General features: G+C 36.8%; 1 protein-coding gene across 1 annotated transcript; it reads left to right on the top strand.

Annotated features, from left to right (window-relative positions):
* The first annotated feature begins 3059 nt into the window (after positions 1–3059).
* Positions 3060–18687, top strand: LOC108431081 (DOMON domain-containing protein FRRS1L). Its single transcript, XM_017704011.2, has 5 exons — positions 3060–3451; positions 8868–8952; positions 9567–9705; positions 12683–12929; positions 14329–18687. Exons 1-5 carry the CDS (start codon positions 3259–3261, stop codon positions 14499–14501), a joined length of 837 nt encoding a protein of 278 aa, XP_017559500.1. The 5' UTR covers positions 3060–3258; the 3' UTR covers positions 14502–18687.
* Positions 18688–19931: the final 1244 nt, after the last annotated feature.

Genomic DNA, 19931 nt, shown 5'->3' with positions numbered 1-19931 from the left:
CCTCTTGATTTCCAAAAAGAATTTCAAATGTTGATTTGGTGTTTCTGGATACTGTTTATATATGATTTCTTCCTTGCATTTTAGAGTTTTAACTTGCATTTGTGAATGCAGCAATGAACTGTGTTCACAGACAGGGGTTTTCAGAAGTGTTTCTGAGCTCATGCAGTGATTTCCACTACAGAATCATGTCTGTTTTCAGTGCAGTGCTGCCTGAGGTCCCAAAGATCACGTCCAGCAAATACTGGTTTTTGGCCTTGTCCCTTGCATACAGATATTTCTCCAGAGTTCCTAAATATTTAAATATTATTATGTATCATATATGATGAAAAGCAAAAGTTCTTTGTTACTTTACATTGAGAAATGTTACTCTTGAATTGTTGCACTATTTGATTTCACAGAGTGGTGAACCCCTCCTCATATTTACTTCTGAAAGTCTCTTAAGGATGCTTTTTTTATACCCAATCATATAACTGACATGTTGCCAGCATGTTGACATGTTGAGTTTCAACATTTGATATGTTGTCTTTGTACTATTTTCATTTATATATAGGGTTTAAATGATTTGCACTTCATTGTATTTTGTTTTTATTTACATTTTACAGTGTCCCAACTTTATTTTAGAAATGGGGTTGATGAACAAAAACATGAAAATTACATTAAATTAAGAATTCTGTCAAACCAATTTCTGTTAAGAGGTATACATATAAGCAGTGCTACAAAATGCTACAAAATATAACTTGTTGAACTATATCTCTAGGCTGGGTAATTCAATCAGTATAAGAAAATCACTTAAGTATGTGCAAATAAGCTGGTTTCTAGAATACAAGTTTACTCAAAAGAATAATTCAGTTAAATTACGTCACCTATGTTAATACTGACCTTGCAGAAAGATGCCAGTTTGAGGTCATCACTACATTTCCCTGGCTCTTTGTTCCCTATACAGCACAATATTTACAGGGTCCTATGTTCCCAGGGCCCAAGGTTTCCTCATTAAAATTATCATGGGCAACTTCTCTGTGTTCTGCTGGTGTCTCAGTAATATTTCCTCACTTAAAAAAAAAAAAAGAATAATTGTACCTCTGGACCATACCTCCTGAGCACATCTTCAACAGCATCTACCCTCCATATCAACAGTGTTTTTAACTTAAACTCCTCAACTTCTTTACACTATTTACCCTTCTGGGGATCCCTTAGCATCTCAAGTTTGTTACTTTATTCTGCTAACTTGCTTGTTAGCAAGCTAAAGGCTACACAACCAAGAATATAGATCAAATTAGTTATTGAAACAATTATCTATTCTACACGCATTTCTCCAAATAAATGGACTGAATTACAAAGTTTGCTTACCTAGCTAATTATCACACATAGCTAGGCTAGCTTCCTCAGGTTGAAGTGGTGGAAGAGAGATTTTTCACACTATAACACTTAAAGTTAAAATAAAGTTGAATACTTTCTTTATATTAGAAATAATCTTCAGTAAAAGCATTTTTTTACTTATTTATTCTATAAAATTACTTTTACAGTCAAAAATCTACTGAGGTACAGTAAAGAGAGTAGGAATTACTTTCCATCTCTTTTCAAATGGAAAGTTAATTAGTGGCAATTCTGCACTTTTCTGTCATGTCAACAGACCCATGACCATAAAAATCTTTCTAAGAATAAACCTCAGGATATACTTACTGTATTCCACAGATGTATCACCATAATGTACCACCGATGGCCATGGAAAATTTTAAGCAAGTATTGGGAAGTGTGCAGTGGTCATTTATTCTAATATTACAGGGCGAGGGTTATGGGGTGTCTCTCATTCACTTAATGAATACAACTGTCTTCAGTCACACGTGCAGGCACATTTTTTCCATCACAGAAATTCACTCTCATACAGACATATGCAAATTGATGTATGCAAAATGATCAATGATTAAAGGGGAATTACATTTTTTTTCAATTTCGGCTTACAGACATGGATTTCTTTACAGTAGTGGTGATAAGAACCAGGCAGCACAAACTATTTGTTATCCAAAACCACCAGAGTGAACCTACAAGTGTCTTCTAAGTCATTTACATGTTTACATTTTGAAAGCCAGCAATGAAAATCGAATCTGCACTGATAAATTTATATTATTTAATGCCACACAGAGAAGGGTAAACTCCCTAAGCCTGGGAGCACAACAATGTAATGCAATTTGACATGGACATATATGACTTTATTTTAGCACATTAAGTAAGCAGTTAAGTGTTTGTTGTTTTTCTTTGGTAAGATTCTCATATAACACTTGATTAGCACAAAAGATGGTTGTTCAAGGATTTCTTGGTTCTATTTAGAACCATGCGTTTTATATACGACCATTTCATGCTTAAATGGTGCTTAGCATGGTGAAATTGTTCTTTAGATTGATAGAGAGTGTTGTATATAGTTCTATGTAGAACCTTTTTAAAATGTGTTGTATATAGCACCAGCTTCCTATATCTTTACAATAGCAGAACCCTTTTTGGTTCTATGAAGAGCCATTTTCAAAAAGGTTTTACTTAAGCCCATATGCAACACCTTCCCCATCAATCTGAAGAACCATTTCACCAGGCAAAGAACGGTATAATTAATCAAGTCTAACAACAGAAATGGTTCTAGATGCAACCACTGCCGTTACTTTGAAGAACCAGATTTTAGGTGTACATAGATTATCCTTTTGCAATACGGTCTCTGATGCTAGTAAACAAGCCTCTGAAGGAAACGTTAAAATTGACTTCATTACGTTTTCACGTAGTGCTCTCTTATTGGGTCCTAATGTGTCAGTCTCTGTATTGATATGAGGGATCGGGAGAAAAAGGTTCAACGAAAGGGGGGTGAACACGATTAAAAATTAAGGATTAACAAAGTTTCAATAAACAGCAATAATATCTGATAATTAGCCGACTTTTAATTTTTGTTCCAAGATATATGTCCTGAAATTTCTCACGGAGATTATTTTGCTTTGCCTAAACAACAACAGCTATGTTACTAATCCTCCCTGATCCCTCGATTGGTTTAGCCTTGTTCGTCACGGAGCCCCCGCCTCAAATCCTCCTCATTGGCGCAATCTCGTCGAAACTGTAGGTCTAATAATCTCGTTATTAATCCGATTGCTTTTCATAGACTTGGTTTAATTGGCTTATTATGCGCGGTGTGGTCTAATGTTACATCTTTGGACCCAATGCGACGCAAAACGCGCGTTCCTTTCGCTTCATTGGTGAGATAGATCTGTTCCGACGCCTGTGGTGATGTTTCTCCTGCAGCTCGCTCTGCTGTTGGAGCCCACTGTTTGGCTTGCAGCCGTAGCCAGTCCTACCGACGATAACGCTCTGAGAGGCGGCCATGGAGAGCACGGAGAGCCGGGACACAAAGACCACCATAAAGACTCATACAGCACTTTCGCCTCGGAATTCCTCGAGTCCAGATATCTTTCAGATGAAGGTAAGAGGTTTTGGCACCGCCTACTTAGCATAATGCTAGGAACGAAAACGAAAACCTTCGAGCTGCTAGATACTGTTGAAGCTCCTGCTGAAGCTGCTTTTTACATTAGTATCATCTTAAGAGGCGGAATGACGCTAGAGTGCTTATGTTAGGCTTAACCTAATTAATATTCATAAAATTAATCTATGTATTTTGTGGACGCACAGATCCACTAAATGGATCATTCAGCACCTTGGTCAGCACCCCGCGGCTAACCCCGCCCCCTCCCCTCTCTCAGTGGAACAGGCCATTCTCTGTTCTGCAGTGGACTTTTGGCGGACACGGTTGGGGTGTAATGGAATACAAGTATTGGAGATACATATTCAGAATACAGAAGTTCAGTATCTGTATTCCATCCAAGTAACATTTTGTAAAGACAGTATTCAGAATACACACACACACACATTTTCTAAGCCGCTTCTCCCTCGGATATTGAGAATACAGTTACCTTTTAATCTTATAAGTACTGTTTGAATACTTACTAAATAAAAATCATATACCATCTTTAAAAGAGGCACCTACAATGTTTGTTGGTGTTTGTAAATGTCAGCACATAAAGAACGCAACACGTCTTCTTTATTAACACTGAAATAGAGCAGTATACACTATATTGCCAAAAGTATTCGCTCGTCTGCCTTCACACGCATATGAAATTGAGTGAGATCCCATTCTTAATCCATAGGGTTTAATATAATGTCCTCCCACCCTTTGCAGCTATAACAGCTTCAACTCTTCTGAGAAGGCTTTCCACAAGGGTTAGGAGTGTGTTTATGGGAATTTTTGACCATTCTTCCAGAAGCGGATTTGTGAAGCCCCATGTCTTTATGGACCTTGGTTTGTGCACTGGTGCACAGTCATGTTGGAACAGGAAGGGGCCATCCCCAAACTGTTCCCACAAAGTTGGGAGTATGAATTTGACTAAAATCTCTTGGTTTGCTGAAGCATTAAGAGTTCCTTCACTGGAAACTCATTCCATGAAGCTCTCTGTGCTGTTCTTGAGCTGATCTGAAGGTCACATGAAGTTTGGAGGTCTGTAGTGATTGACTCTGCAGAAAGTTGGCGACCTCTGTACACTATGCGTCTCAGCATTTGCTGACCCCGCTCTGTCATTTTACATGGCCTACCACTTTGTGGCTGAGTTGCTGTCGTTCCCACTCACTTCCACTTTGTTATAATACCACTGACAGTTGACTGTGGAATATTTAGTAGTGAGGAAATTTCATGACTGGTCTTGTTTCACATGTGGCATCCTATCACGGTACCATGCTGGAATTCACTGAGCTCCTGAGCGTGACCTATTCTTTCACAAATGTTTGTAGAAGCAGTCTGGAGGCCTAGGTGCTTGGTTTTATACACCTGTAGACATGAAAGTGATTGGAACACCTGAATTCAATGATTTGGATGGGTGAGTGAATACTTTTTGCAATATAGTGTATCTTTATGATAAACCAGTTATTTAAGCAAGAATTTGTTGTTGGGATATGGCAAATTGTTTGCATGAGATGATAGAGGGATTGTGAGAGCAGCAGTGGATTGAAGAATGCAATGAGAGCCAAAATGATTTTGAGAATTTTACTCATTTAACCCCTTGAAATCACTTGCTGTTTACATACTAAGGCTAATTATTCATTAACTCTGTGGACATTGTGATTTAAAGGGTTAAATAAATGATTTGTTTCATGACACATATTAACAGAACAACTCTGTGAAGAAATAAAAATGACAACAGCAAAGTCTTCCCAAGAGTGCCCTATCAATGTGTATTCTAAGTGTAATTAGGATAAATGGTAATACAGTATTTTCTAAGTATTGAAATGGGACACATTAGTGAATACATTTAAGACGGCTATTCTGTCTCCATTAGCATTTATCAAATAAACACACATGTTCCTAAAAAAATTAAAACACTATTCCTGATTCTTTTCTTAAGCGTTTTCTACTCTATCACAAGTTAACACTAACAAACATAGCAAATGTTTAGTGCTACTCCTGGCTTTACACCTAAGGCATACAGTGTAGTTTGTAAGTAAATATTTGAATTGAGCGTTTTAAATTCTGTATCATACTAATATATGGCAGTCACAGTTTCATATAGTCCCCCTAGGGAAAATAAACTGTATTAGACAAATGTTTGTACATAATTTGAAAAAAGTCTCAGTTGCTAATGCTAATGCTTTGTAGCTGTCTGAAGTATTTGCTCCACATATTTTACCAGTTGCTGGACATCTTCCTTAGCCCCTTCAGTGGACAGGACCTGCTGAAGTTTGCATTTCAGTACTGGTAATTAATGAAAAATAAAGGCTTAAGAGGTTAATAAGGCACTACAATTTACAGTCCCTATTTGTTTTTCAAACCAAATCCCAAAAAGGTTGGGACAGTAGAAAAATATAAGTAAAGACCGACAGTCTTTATAGTTAGCAAAAAATAGTTTGCAAATCTTTTTTGACCTATATTCAATTGTGAACAGTACGCTTATTCTAGATCTGATGGCTGCAATATGTTCCAGAAAAGTAGAGCCAGGAGGATGTTTACAGGCGTGTCACCTTGCCTTTTTTCCTCAATGTTCACTCATCCTTTGGGAACTGTGGACATAAGTTGTTGTACTAAAAGTGTTTTTTTTTTCCCATTTTTGCCTGATATAAGCCGTTTTATAATGAGCCATGTGTTTTCAGTCAAAGACAGATTTGATTACAGTCAAGCCAGTTTAGCACCTGCACTCTAACTAAGAAGCCACACTGTTGCGTGCAGAAGGTGACTTGGCATTATCTTGCTGAAACAAGCAGGGATGTTCCTGAAAAAGATTTTGTGTGATGCTCTATGTTGTTACAAAATGCATATCTACTCAGCATTTATTGTACCTTTATAGATGTACCTTTACAGAGATTACACATCCTATTGGCATTAACACACCCCCACAACAGGCACTGGCTTTTGAACTTTGCGTTGGTAACAATTGGGATAGTATTTTTCCGCTTTAGCCAGGAGAACACAACAACATTTAAAGGTGAATTTGAAGGTGAACCACAGAACGCATTTCCACTTTGTGTCAGTCGATGTCAGATGAGCTTCAGCCCTCAGAAGTCAGTAGTCTGGATGTTGTTGATATACAGCTTCTGCTTTGCATATTATAGTTTTGACCCATATGGTCATATTTATTACAGGAGCATGTTGATTTTTAATGCAATGCCTTCTGAACGATTGAATTTAGAATTGGTTTTTGGAGTTGCGCTTTATGCATAGAGATTTCTCTATCTTTTAATAAAGCTATGGACTATGGATGGTAAAGTGTCTAAATTACATATTGTCATTAATAAGGTAAAATATTGATAGGGTTGAAGAAGTAAAATAGTAAAATATCTCCTCTTTGTCCTGTTTCAGCTATATGTCTGTAAATGACAGTTTTCAAATCACTGCTTACTGTTTTTATTTGTATTTGTGTTCCAACATTATTGAAATTGGGCTTGTATTAAGTTTTTGCCTTGAAGCTTGCAAGTGAAATGCATGTTAAATGAAGTTTATCTTGAGTGATACATTTGGCCCATCAAGAATGTTTCACCTCCTGGCCCTGAAAAACTGTAATACTTTGACTGTTTAATTTTCCTCAGTTCCTTTGGTACAGATTAAGCTTTTGTACTTTATCTGCTTTTACAAACCCAGTTCCAGAAAAGTTGGGACATTAGGCAAAATACAAATAAAAACAGAAAGCAGTGATTTACCCTGACCTGTATTTGAATGAAAACAATGCAAAGACAAGATGTGTCAAATTGTGTCCTATCAACTTTAGTGTTTGTTGTAAATAAACATTACTTATAAAATTGATGCCTGCAACATGCAAAAAAAGGAATATTAAAAAACAAGCATCTGAAACAGGTGATGCAGTCATGCTTGGATATAAAAGGAGAATCCAAGAATGTCATAAACCAGTATGAACAAGGGCGGGTTGAGGGTCATCACTTTGTGAAAATGCATGAGCAACAAATTTTAATTATAATAATACAAATTAAGTTCAGAAATAACATTTATCAGCCAGGGATTGCAAAGATTTTATTTTACTCTTCATAGTGCTTAATCACTGAATAATCATCAAAAGATTCAGGACAGAGAAATCTCTGTGCAGTAAGTAAAAGGCCAAAAACCACAACTGAATGTCAATGACATTCGGTATCTCAGACAGTACTGCATTAGAAATAGGCATGCTTCTATGATGACCACACTTAAGATTACCAGTGTCAATAAACATCTGTTGCTGCATCCACAAATGCAAGGTTTGTCTGCAGTCTGCATAGTGAACACCATATCGAGAATCCAGAAACACTGCTGAATTCTCTGGGTTAAAGCTCTCCTGAAATGGTCTCAGGCACAGTGGAAACATGTGTTAGCCTGATGAATTAACCTTTCAGATTGTTTATGGAAATATTGGACGTTGTGTTCTCTGGGCCAAAGAAAGGAAGCACCATCAGGATTGTTACCAGCGTAAAGTTCAATAGCTAGGGTCTTTTAGGGATGTCCATGCTTATTTCAGCAGTAATGGCTGCGTAATCAGAGAGTGTGGGTGCTAGATTGGTCTGCCTGTTTCCCATTGAAAATGTGGTGCATTGTAAAGCGAAGGCTTTACAATGGCTTTACAATACAACACGAAGGCCCCATATGGTTGTGCAGCTAAAGAATATGTGTAATAGACCAGTATAAATTGCTGTCTTCAGGTATTGCTAAAAGGAAAGGTGATGCAACACAGTGCTCCTGTCTTTACTTTTTGGAACATGTTGCAGGCATCAAATTTAAAATGAACATAAACCATTTACCAAAAAAACTATAAAGTTCATAAGGTAAAACAAAATATTGTGATTTTATACTGTTTTCAGTTCAATACAGGTAAGGAAAAATGAATTTAAATATCACTGCTTTCTGTTTGTATTATTCTATTTCACATACTTTCCCCACATTGGGTTTCTAAGTAAAACAAGACAATGTACTCAAAGATTAGTGGGACATACTTCAGTGTGTTTTCTCTCTGTAGGTTAGTGTATAATGTTTTATTTAGGTCAATATTTTGTTTCATATCCTGTCTTTTTGATGACAGCTTGAAGTCTTCTGTACACACAGGTGGTCAGCTAGGTTTGTTGAATTTTGTCTTTTGGACAGTCAGAGTGTGGCAGGTGTTGAACATTGATTTTCAGAATACATTAACAGATTAAATAATTAAGAAACAAAGGATGATAAAGGTGTGAAAAGGCTACTTTTGCACTGTGTCAACAACATATTGCTATGTATTCCACTTTTAAAATGAATAAGAATCTGTTCTTTGTTTGTTCCTGGTTTCTTATAGTAATTTATTCACTTTTAACATGACGTGTGTTGTTTGATGTGCGTCACCTAGGTTATCCCTTTCCAACTGCACCTCCTGTTGACCCGTTTGCTCGCATCAAAGTCAGTGACTGTGGAATAACCAAAGGTTGTATCAGGTGAGCTTAAAGCAAGAGTTCAACAAAAAAAAACCTGATTTATGAAATTTCCCCTAAATGTTGATCAGCCAAGATATATTTGGCATCTGAACTTTCAGTTTTTATTGAAGTATGTCATATAGAGTCAAGAAGCTTATAAGCAAGTATCTCTGACTGAGGTTTGTGTGTCATGCATGTAGTGTACTCAATGCTAATTGGTGGTCATAAGCTTCCACTTGTTATTAGCTACATTAGCCTCCTAGAGTGCCAAAGCAAAACTATAAAAGCAAACATATTTTTGGCTGTTGAACACTTGAGATAAGGGGGAAATTGTATAAATTTTTCCCACCAAATTGCACTTTATGGCATAATGTTGTAATAATAAAAAATAATATTAGGTTTGAGTGCTACAGTTCTGCAGTAACACACTGTTTACCAATGTGGTGCACCATGGGTGAGCTTATTCCTGTTTAATCAAGTGAGTGTAATGCCAGATCATCTATGCTAAAAGTATTGAATGAAACACTTTACTTAAACTATTAATGAATTTGTACAATTGAAGCTCCCATGTTAGGCTTCATCTATTCATCTATTTTTCTCTGTCTGCCTGTCTGTTTATATGTGTTTGTGTGTAGGTATGGAAAGCCTGGCTGTGATGCCGAAACATGTGACTACTTCCTGAGTTACAGGCGCATTGGCACAGATGTGGAGTTTGAGATGAGTGCAGACACAGATGGCTGGGTTGCTGTGGGCTTTTCTTCTGACAAGAAAATGGTAAATAAATAAGAAGAGTGTATTAAAATGTATGAGAGGAAAGAATTAATATGAGTTACTTTTGGTTTACTGATGCAAGCATGAGTGGTCAACAGTGTGACATGCAGTCAGAAGGCAGATAAGAAGGAAAACAAAAGCTTTACTGGGATAATCACAGAGAGTAGTCAGTAGACAAGCAGGGATCATGTCCAGGGTAAGCAGCAGAACAATACAGGCAAGCAAAACAGATGAGGGCAAGGCAAGGCAGAGTCCGTGAAATAAATGAAAGGTCATCAGCCAAAAATCCAGTAAACCAAACAACATTACAAACAGGGGTCCAAATATCAGAATCAAACAGATCAGGCAAAAAGAACAAAAAGAATACCAGAACTGGAAAAATAATGCTCAGTAAGGCAGGTGAAATTGGCAATACTTCACAAATAACTAATGTTAAAGCCCGGGCTTAAATACTAACTAGTTTAATCAGGTGATTCTAAATACAGCTGTGAGTTGTTAGTATTCTGGTGATTGAGATCTTGGATAGGAGGGTGAGGAGAAATCAGGAGTCATGTGACTGTGCTGAGTATTCTGGGAAGTGGAGTTTGAGTCCACGAACAAGAGCAAAGGGTAATGCAGTTCTCCTCATTATGCAAACTTGTAGCAGGCGTAACAAACAGTATTATTACAATAAAAATAAAAGGCAAAGTCCACAGATGTTTTCAGTTAGTCCACATAATTCAATCATGGTGATGTAAACAAAGTCATTCAGAATGGTTTAATGTGATATGGCGCATTGTAGAGAAACTTACTGACTCCAGGGGTCTGCAGCATAAATATGTATAATTCTGTTTAATTGGTTCAAAGTCAGAATTCAAAATACATTTTGGAATTTTAGCTGACTTGGACGAAATCCTTTTGCCTTGGATGACCTTCTACTTTACTTATGTTTATTTTACTGAAACAAATGATTAAACATTCCATTTTGCTCTGCCCCCAAACTCATGGATGTGCATTGAGAAAGCAAACAAATCTGGGCTTGCAAACTTGTTTTTTTAGATCTCCACAAAACCCTTTGCAAACATTGTACAGACAAACCTAATGACATAACGTCATGGCAAACAGCAACAGCAACTAATATAACTAACCTAAACTAACCAAGCTAGGTTGTAGCTCAGCAAAAACATCACAAGCATTAGCAAACATGACAAAACAATGCTGACCAGAGCAACCTCCTCATCCCTTTTCATGCCTTTCAACTCTTGATGAAGCTGAAGTTAGCTTATTTTTCACCAACTTCTCGTTCAGATGTTACCATTCCACCTGAAGTGGTGCTGCAGTTACATTCTGGCATCTCAGCTTGTTCAAATTTTCAACCAACTTCAGTCTCATCAGTCAAGCCTCTCCACCACTTAAACAACTTTGCCTAGAACATCTTTTTCAGTCTTTGTTTTTCAGATGTTCTCTTCTTCGGCTGTTTTTCTGCCAATGCATGGACTTCATGTAACATGAAAGCATAGGATAGCAGTATTTAACTGAAGTTTATTATTTGAAAATCTTCTAAAAGAAATCAAAAACATCTTTTTGAAAACAACGATAAAAAAATTAAGTATTACTTTCACAAGTTGAAATATGAGGGTTAGGGTTTAGAACAGCCACCTTTCAGTAGAAAGTATCGTATAAATAATCATTTTTTATTTATTTAGCTCATAATATATCCACTAGTGCCTCCGGTTTAAGTGGATATAAAGCCATGATCCATAAAGCCAGTTTATTCATTGTCCAAAACAACCAGTGTAACTACACGTGTCTTCTGAGCTTTATATGTAATGTTAATAATGATAAAATAGCATCTTTTTTGTTGGGGACTGTTTTGCTTTTCCCTGTGTGTACCTCTTCGCTATGAATATATTTAAAAAGTATGCTTTAGGCCAAAACGCAGGAGTTGTAATGGTAAGTGGACCTGACAAAGTTGACAATGACTGTAGTTATAGCACCTGTCAAAAGTATTTAACCCCTTGCAACATTTCATGTTTTATTGTGTGGTTGGTATAGTGTAGTCGGTAACACATCTGTCTTCTATGCTGTAGACTGGGATTAAATTCCTGCCTGGATAAGCACCCTACACTATAACATTAAGAGCCCTTGAGTGAGACTCCTAACACTATTTTTTTCTACTCGTGTAAGATCAAATTGTAGGTCACGCTGAATAAAAGTGCCTGCCAAATTCCATAAATGTATTATCATAGTCCAGCATTGAATCACAGCATATTTATTGACAGACTCTTTCAAAGTGAAATAGTTTTTAATATATGACAAATATTCCAAACCATGATGCTGCCTCCTCCATGCTTCATGGTGTTTTTTGAAATTGTGATAATGTGAAAATAATGATTTGACATTTATCGTGATATGTATCGATATCAACTGATGTGATTTTTTTATTGTGATAACATTTTTGGCCAGCCCTAGTTACTGGCAGTAGATCATTGTGAATCACAAAAACAGGTTAACATATTGGAAAAACAAAAAGCTGGACATTTAAAAAAAAGTTATGGCACGTTGTATATTTCCCTGTAGAGGGTGTGTTTACTATAACTTAGAAAATCAACAAAATGTAATTTGGGGTATTTATACTTCGAACTGTTCATACAACTGTATAACATCCAAGTGTCTTTGGCACACGGGAGAAATTTATGCTGGTCACATGCATACCACGTACTACATTTAGGCACAATAAAACATTTGCAGAAATGTGAGGGGTATATTCACTTTTGTGAGATACTGTATATTAGGTTATTTACAACAGAGCCTCAGGCAGAACATTGAATAATAGTGGTGTTGTGATGAGTTGTAAGAGAAAACCACAGTAGGTATAATAGTTTGATTAGACAGTTAAATAAATAATAGTAAATAAATTGATTATGGAAATAATCATCATTTGCAGCCCTATGGGAAAGTAAAAGAGAGCACATACTCATTCTATTTTTTTTTCTTCAAGGGAGGTGATGATGTCATGGGCTGTGTCCATGATGATAACGGGCGGGTGAGGATCCATCATTTCTACAACGTGGGTCAGTGGGCTAAAGAGATAAAGCGTAACCCTGCACGGGACGAGGAGGGAATCTTTGAGAACAACCGCGTCACCTGCCGCTTCAAACGACCTCTGCATGTGCCCCGAGAGGAAACGCTGGTGGATCTGCATCTCAGCTGGTACTACCTGTTCGCCTGGGGACCTGCCATACAGGGTATGTCTGGGTGTTGTACACATCCAGTTATGTGCAAAAGTGTCAGCACCCTTGCCAAATGACATATTTTATTGATTTTTGAAGTGAAAAACTCTGCAACAAGCTGTTTAGAAAATATAATACTTTTGTGACAGAACACTAACTCTGCAGTATGCTTAGACTGTCTTGTATGCACAACATGATCTACCCACAGATCTTTTGATAATGTTCAAGACAGTGGACTCTCAGGGCCAGACCACAATCTTCAAATAGTTTCTTGAAGTAGTTCATGGTGGATTTTGGGGTATGTTTTGGATTATTGGCCAGTCTCTTTAAGTTTCTGTTACATGACTGACTGTGTCACACTTGCGCTTAGCAATTGCCCTTAATGAAATTGCCCTTAGTGAAATTCAGACAATGTAAATTGCAACCACGAAGCACCTTGAAATTTTTTACAGCCTTTGCATACCTTGTAAGCATCTATTGTAAACTTCATTTTCAAATCCTCAGCCAGTTGCTAAGAGGAGCTCTTCAGTGCTCACTCTTCTCCCGCTGTGCAGTTACAGTCTAAGTTAATGTCTGTCCAGGTCGTTACCAAGAAAGCGGACATTAGCGAGAAGTATGGAAGAAACGGCTTTTCTCTTGGGGTAAATGATAGCCTTTAGTTTTGCTTAATACTTTAGCATAGCAGCCCACTAGCCAGGCTAGTATGTTCACTAGCCCATCTCTGGCGTGCCTCTGTTGGACAATGATGTGGTTTCATGGCCTGCCATTAAGCAACAGCTGGGACCATTAGCCTGAATGACTCATATTGAAGAAACTTCTGCTGAGGCGGAGGCTAGTAGATATAGATGCAAGTATACTGGATGGGGACAGTGAGACAAATTACTTCAAAAATCCAGGAGTAAAACAACATTTAGCACAGTTTTGCAGAGCCTGTTACTGTAAGCATGTTACTGCGTGCTTACGCAAATGCATCACAGGTTAATCTATTTATTGTTTAGTTTTTAACTATTTGGACCATAAAAATGTTTCACATTTACTTATTGTTTTATTTCCAATTATATAATAATAAATTATGAAATAATAAATAATTAATGGATCATATATAACATATAAACAAAAATAAGTTTACTTAAGCATCTGAAAAATCCTATTCATTCATGTTAATTGTGACACAGAACACAAAATTTTTGAAATGTGGAATAGAGTTAGTATCAGTACTGGTGCTCGGTAAGGAATAAGATAATGGTATTTGAGGGGAAAACTGTTATTGGTGCTTCCCTAATGATCAGCGCAGCATTCAACATAGATTAGCTGATGGATGTCCAGCAAATGCTCTTTGCAGTACATTTTCCGGGTTAACTGCTTTGGTGTATAGCATAAATACAGCTTTATTTATGCTATTTTCTTTTCCCAGGTTCCATTACAAGGCACGACATTGACACTCCACCCGTGTCTGATCACATGATCAGCATTTACAAATACGAGGACATTTTCATGCCTGCTGCTGCCTACCAGACTTTCTCCTCCCCTTTCTGCCTCCTCCTCATCGTGGCCCTAACCTTCTACCTCCTCATGGGCACCCCATAACCATGACGACCTGCCAGTGAGGCGCTAAGGGCACCAGGGTGAGCTGCTAAACTCACCCTGGAGTCTGCAACAAGCAGGTGTAATGGCCATCTAAAGTGTTACAGACTGGCAGCAATAAAGCAGCATCTGAGAAAAATCACAAAGCTATTTACTGAAATAATTAGAATAGAACCATCTCCAGCAAGCTAGACTTCTGTAGCGAAGTACAGATTAGGAAGAGGGCTACATTACTATTAGCCATATTTATTAATCCAGTGTGTATTACTATAAGACAAATTCAGGATGCCATAGAGGTGACATGCCTTTTTGCGAGATGTACGCACAATGCCTCTGGTCTTGTCAGCTTTTCTTTTTTTTGTCAGGTGCATCTCCTGTATGTGTTATGTATTCTTGTGATATGGCATGTCAAATCAAGTGCCATAGCATGTAGCTGGGCAAGGTGTCGGTTTGTTCAAAGCTGTATGTTTAGCATCCTGTACTAAGTGGTACTGCATTTTCCCTGCCATTAGAGGGAGCTGCATTAATAATCTTAATCCACAACTGATGACCAGGAACCCAAACATACACGATATGTCCAAAAGTGTCCAGATACCATTTGTAATTGGTGGATTTGGGTCCTTTAAATGAATGGTTTTGCTAAAAGTCACATTTTCACAATTTTCTACTTAGCACAGATCGATCATACAAGACTTGTTTATTTTCTAAATTGTGCTTCATTTACCACTGAGGTCACAAGGCTAATGTTGCTAACAAACTTTAGACATCATTAGTCACTTAAATCTTCTTCACAAATACATCCCCAAAACTTCTCTCAAGCTACTCATTAGGGTCGCAAATGCAGTTTAACATTTGTGATTACTGTTGTTTCTGTTTATAAATTTAAATTAATTAACTAATTAAAATTAAATAAGTTATTTTCAAGAAAACGCCCATGATCTAGTTATGTTTAACTACACAGTAGGGTAGATAGTAAAGGTAGTAAATTTTTAATTAATTGAAAAATAATTGATTAATCAGCTTAAATCTGGCCTGTAAATGTGAAGACAAACTGATTTACTATCCAACAAAAAAATGTATTACCTGTCCATAAGTTTGAAGTACTTTAATATAATAATAATAATAACAATAATAATAATAACAACAACAACAAAGTATGCATATTACAGTTATAGGTCTTCAGGCTGCAGTGTCTTTTAACCGGTTTAACATTTTAATATGCCAGTTCATTTTCAGGATGAGCAGATGGCCTGATGTCTTTGCTTGTGGTTGAAGGCAAAGTTATACTTATGTGTCTTGTATTGTGTGTGACTACTTGATCCTTCATTTTTCATTCATCCAGATTTCTTTAACTTTCAGACTTTATTTTTCTTTTGCTATCTGCTTATATTGGTACAACACTATAAGTGCATGGCTTTTTCTTCAAGTTCAGCTGTTAACTCGCTCTAGGCTGGACATCATATTGAAAATGTAAATTAAAAATCAGCCCTACTACATGGTGAAGTTCATTTTAATTAAGTCAAGCCGTGCCCTAATTAATATCAAATGGTCTGTGTGACCCTAAAGCACAGTGCAGCTTGGTTTTTCCAAATTTCTGCTTAAAGCTGTAAAGAACAACAATAAAAAAAATCAGAGTGGTTTGATGTTTGTTTACATCTCAACCACTGAATGTTGAGGAATTCTTTGAAAAAAAAATGGGGGAATTCCCATTTCTCAATCAGACTTCATTCAGTTGATAGTACAGATTTTAAACTTGTTGGATACCTCATTTGTTAGTATGCAAAAGAGGAGATATTTTATTATGATTTCAGTTTGATGTAAAGTTACTGTAGTTCACACAGTCATCTTTGGTGGAAAAGTAAGTTTTACAATCTTTTTTACAATCAAACTTTTGTAAAAGTTTTTTTTTTTTTGCCTTACCCAGCCCCACCCTCAAGCAAAAAAAATAAAATTAAAATAGAAGCACACACTCAAAGCTGTTGATGCTGAAATCAAATTAAATGTAAATGTAAATACCAATTTGAATAGTACAGCAAAAAAATAACTTCCAAGGGTTACATTGCACTGCAATTTGTCAAATTCAATACTGAGTGTCAGCTATAGTGGTATAAATCTTCCTGTTATTAAGCTGTTGGTGGAAGCCATGGAATTACATTCTTTGAGGTGTTGAAACTCCATTGAACACCTTTAGACTGAACCCGAAAGCTGTTTGTGATCCAGAGGTTACCCTATGTAACCTAGTACCCATGCCTGACCTCACTAATGCTCTTATGGCTGAAAAGAATCAATGGAATTGCTAAAGCAACATTCCCGTCTGGTGTAAAGCCTTCTTAGAAGAATAGAAGCTTGTACTGCAAGCAACAAGGGGCCAACTTCCTATTAGCATGCTTGATTTTGGAAGAAATGTTGGGCGTCTGGAAACTTTTAGACATATAGGGCCCGTTTGTCAATCCTAGATTAAGCCTGTGCCCAGACTACTAATTGGCTTTGCCACTTAGTCCAAGACTAGACTTAATCCATGTCTACAAAACTGGTCCATAGTGTTTATGTTCTGCACCATAAAAGAGGAAACCCTATATAATGTATTGAACTGAATACAATTAGCTTTGTTAGCTATAAACAATTTTAGATGATTGTGAAGTGAGGCTTGTGACTGAGTAAAGCGTAGCATGCAGATAACTTCAGGCCCTTGTACACACTCATCTGCGCAACCACATATCGCAAGATCAGTATTAGAAATGTGAGCCAGCTAAAGCATGCCAGCAAACAAGCATCTTCTGAGCCAGTCCATCTGACCACTTTGACCACTCGACCACGAAAGATCCAGAAACAGATGAAGAAGCTCTGGACTTCACACCAGAAGACTCTGACACCTGTCATTTTACTTTAGTGCCATACGGACATTCACAAACCCCACTTGGGAATGTTTACTGCCTGCAAAAAAAAAAAGTTTGGGGACAGCTAGCTTTGTCTTTATACAAATAAGCGTGTTTTCTTTGTCGGTTTACAATAAATTAATATATTAGAAAGCTGTGCTGTACAGTACTGTGTAAAAACAACAGACCAAGCTTTCTTTTATAGAATTTACAGGCAAACTGACCATTAAATGTAAGTTATTCATTTTTCAGTGTGAGGAAAAAGCGGGAAATGTATACATACATATGCAAAAATTGTTTCATGTGGAAAAATAAAATTTTGTTGATTTTCTAAATGAAAATAAGTACACATCCTCTACAGAGAACACACTTTTGTACATCTCAATGCAAAATTACTGATTATTTGCTGAAGGTATTTTATATTTTATGTTTTTTTTTAGATGTTAATGTAAGCAAACAGACACTTTGTGCTGTAGAGGATATGTCAAGTTATTTTACTGTAGAAAATCAATAAAACATTATTTGACCATGGTGTTCAAGCTTTTGCAAGCAGTTAAATTTAACAAAACATTACATAAAAGCAGAAGCCTGAGAATTACTCAGAAAGGTTATCAAAAAAGATGCACTAGAACATGAAAACTGGACATCTGAGACATGGAATAGGGTTATATGGGGACTTGTTATTATTATTTATTTATTATATCATTAGAATTATAATGATTTCCATAGTGAGAAGCAGAATCTGCAACCAACTTCTAAGACTGAACTTGAAGTGGAGTGAATAACATCCCTGCAGATTTCTTTTAAAAAACTGAAAGCATGGGCACAGTAAATACTGAAAGTGTGGGCACAATAAATACTGAAATACATCTGTCTTTTTCTGTTAAATGTTTTCTGCATGCTGAAAAATTAATAACTTGAGGAAATTAAATAAATGAAGTGTGATCTCTGAATCTTAATCTTATTTAACAATACCTAAAACATTTAGGAAGATGACAAGGTGTTCCCAAACTTTTTATAAGCAGTGCAAGTCTAAAATAATATTTTTGTCTTTGTACATTGTTATTATGTCTCCTGGTGTTTAAGGTTGGAACTCTAAAGACTGATTGTACCTGAATTTGATCTGTACCTGAAGGCCAAGATCTCATTATTCAGCAATGTAGCACATTCTGATTCTTTGTTTGTGGTGTTATGTCCCACAGGCTGATTTATTATTAACAAATATGTGGCTATATTAACATGCATTGTTTGTTTGTAAAAGTGGTAGTGGTTGTACTGCATGTACTGGACAACATGCAATAATCCAACTCCAAGCCATTTGAGTTATAAGTTGGTTTATACAAACACTGTTTTTGAGGAGTCTGGCCACTTCCCATTTCCCCTGTTACATCAAAAACAGGACTGCAAAACTGCCCGTGAGTGAGTCCTCAATGAATGGGAGTAAATGGAGTTCAATGGCTTAAAAAAAAAAAAAAAAAAAAAGTAAAAAGTTTTTAATCAATGGGTTCTAAAATAGTTTCTAAAGTAGAAGGATGTATTTCACAAAAAAAGCAAAGAAAACTCACCTATATATTTCTTTTTTTCTACAGCAAATGGGTTTTGGGCAGCAGGACACTAGCATTACTGAGTGCTGATTGGCTGGCGAGCAGAGATACTCATTGTCATGGATGTACACGAGGCACGGTTTTAAACTCTATAACTCAAGTTTAAATGTTTTATGCTATTCATTGTTTAGGAAATATAATTAAATACTTATAATATTTATGTATTATTTTACATTTAAAAGGTTTAAGGATTTATAAACTATGATTTTGCTCAAACGCTCCATCTTAACCCATTAATTTTGAGCTCGCTCAGGAGCGCCCACTAGTGTTTGAGAAACCCAGAAGACATTAAGTGATTTTTTGATCCCACAACCGGGGAAATTCCACCTCCGCATTTAACCCATCCGTGAAGTGAAACACCACATATGAATAAACACACTAGGAGGCAGTAAGCACACTTGCCCGGAGCGGTGGGCAGCCCTATCCACGGCGCCCAGGGAGGGGTTAGGTGTCTTGCTCAAGGACACCTCAGTCATGGACTGTCAGCCCTGGTGATCGAACAGGCAACCTTCCGGTCACAGGGCCAGATCCCTAACCTCCAGCTCACGACTGGCGTGGTAATTCTCCTCACTACAAGTTCTCTGGTCACACACCGTTCTCACATTTTACTAAGAACCATCGTGAGGTGAAAGATGTTGCCTACAAACAGATGGGTCAGAAAATACAAATGTTGGATATGGTAAAGGGGAATGCCACTGATTTTTCTAAATTTCTACAAAATTAAAACATTATGTTAAAAAAAAAGTTTGGAGTGGTTTGATGTGAAATGCTTTGTTCTAGAGAAACTTGCCACAGTGGCAGTTACAGGAACCAGACATCTGAAGAGTTTAGTCCTTCTAAAAGCTTCCTCACAAGAAGTTATTATAGGAAATCGTTATGAATTTGCAGCTTAACACATTATATTAAAATAGGTTTTTTTTTTCAAATCTATTAATGTTGGAACACATAGATGT

The sequence above is a fragment of the Pygocentrus nattereri genome, chromosome 24 (assembly GCF_015220715.1).
Source record: "Pygocentrus nattereri isolate fPygNat1 chromosome 24, fPygNat1.pri, whole genome shotgun sequence".
In the NCBI taxonomy this organism is placed as follows: Eukaryota; Metazoa; Chordata; class Actinopteri; order Characiformes; family Serrasalmidae; genus Pygocentrus; species Pygocentrus nattereri.
Note: the sequence above shows the minus strand (reverse complement) of the source record. Positions and strands in the feature narration are given on the sequence as shown.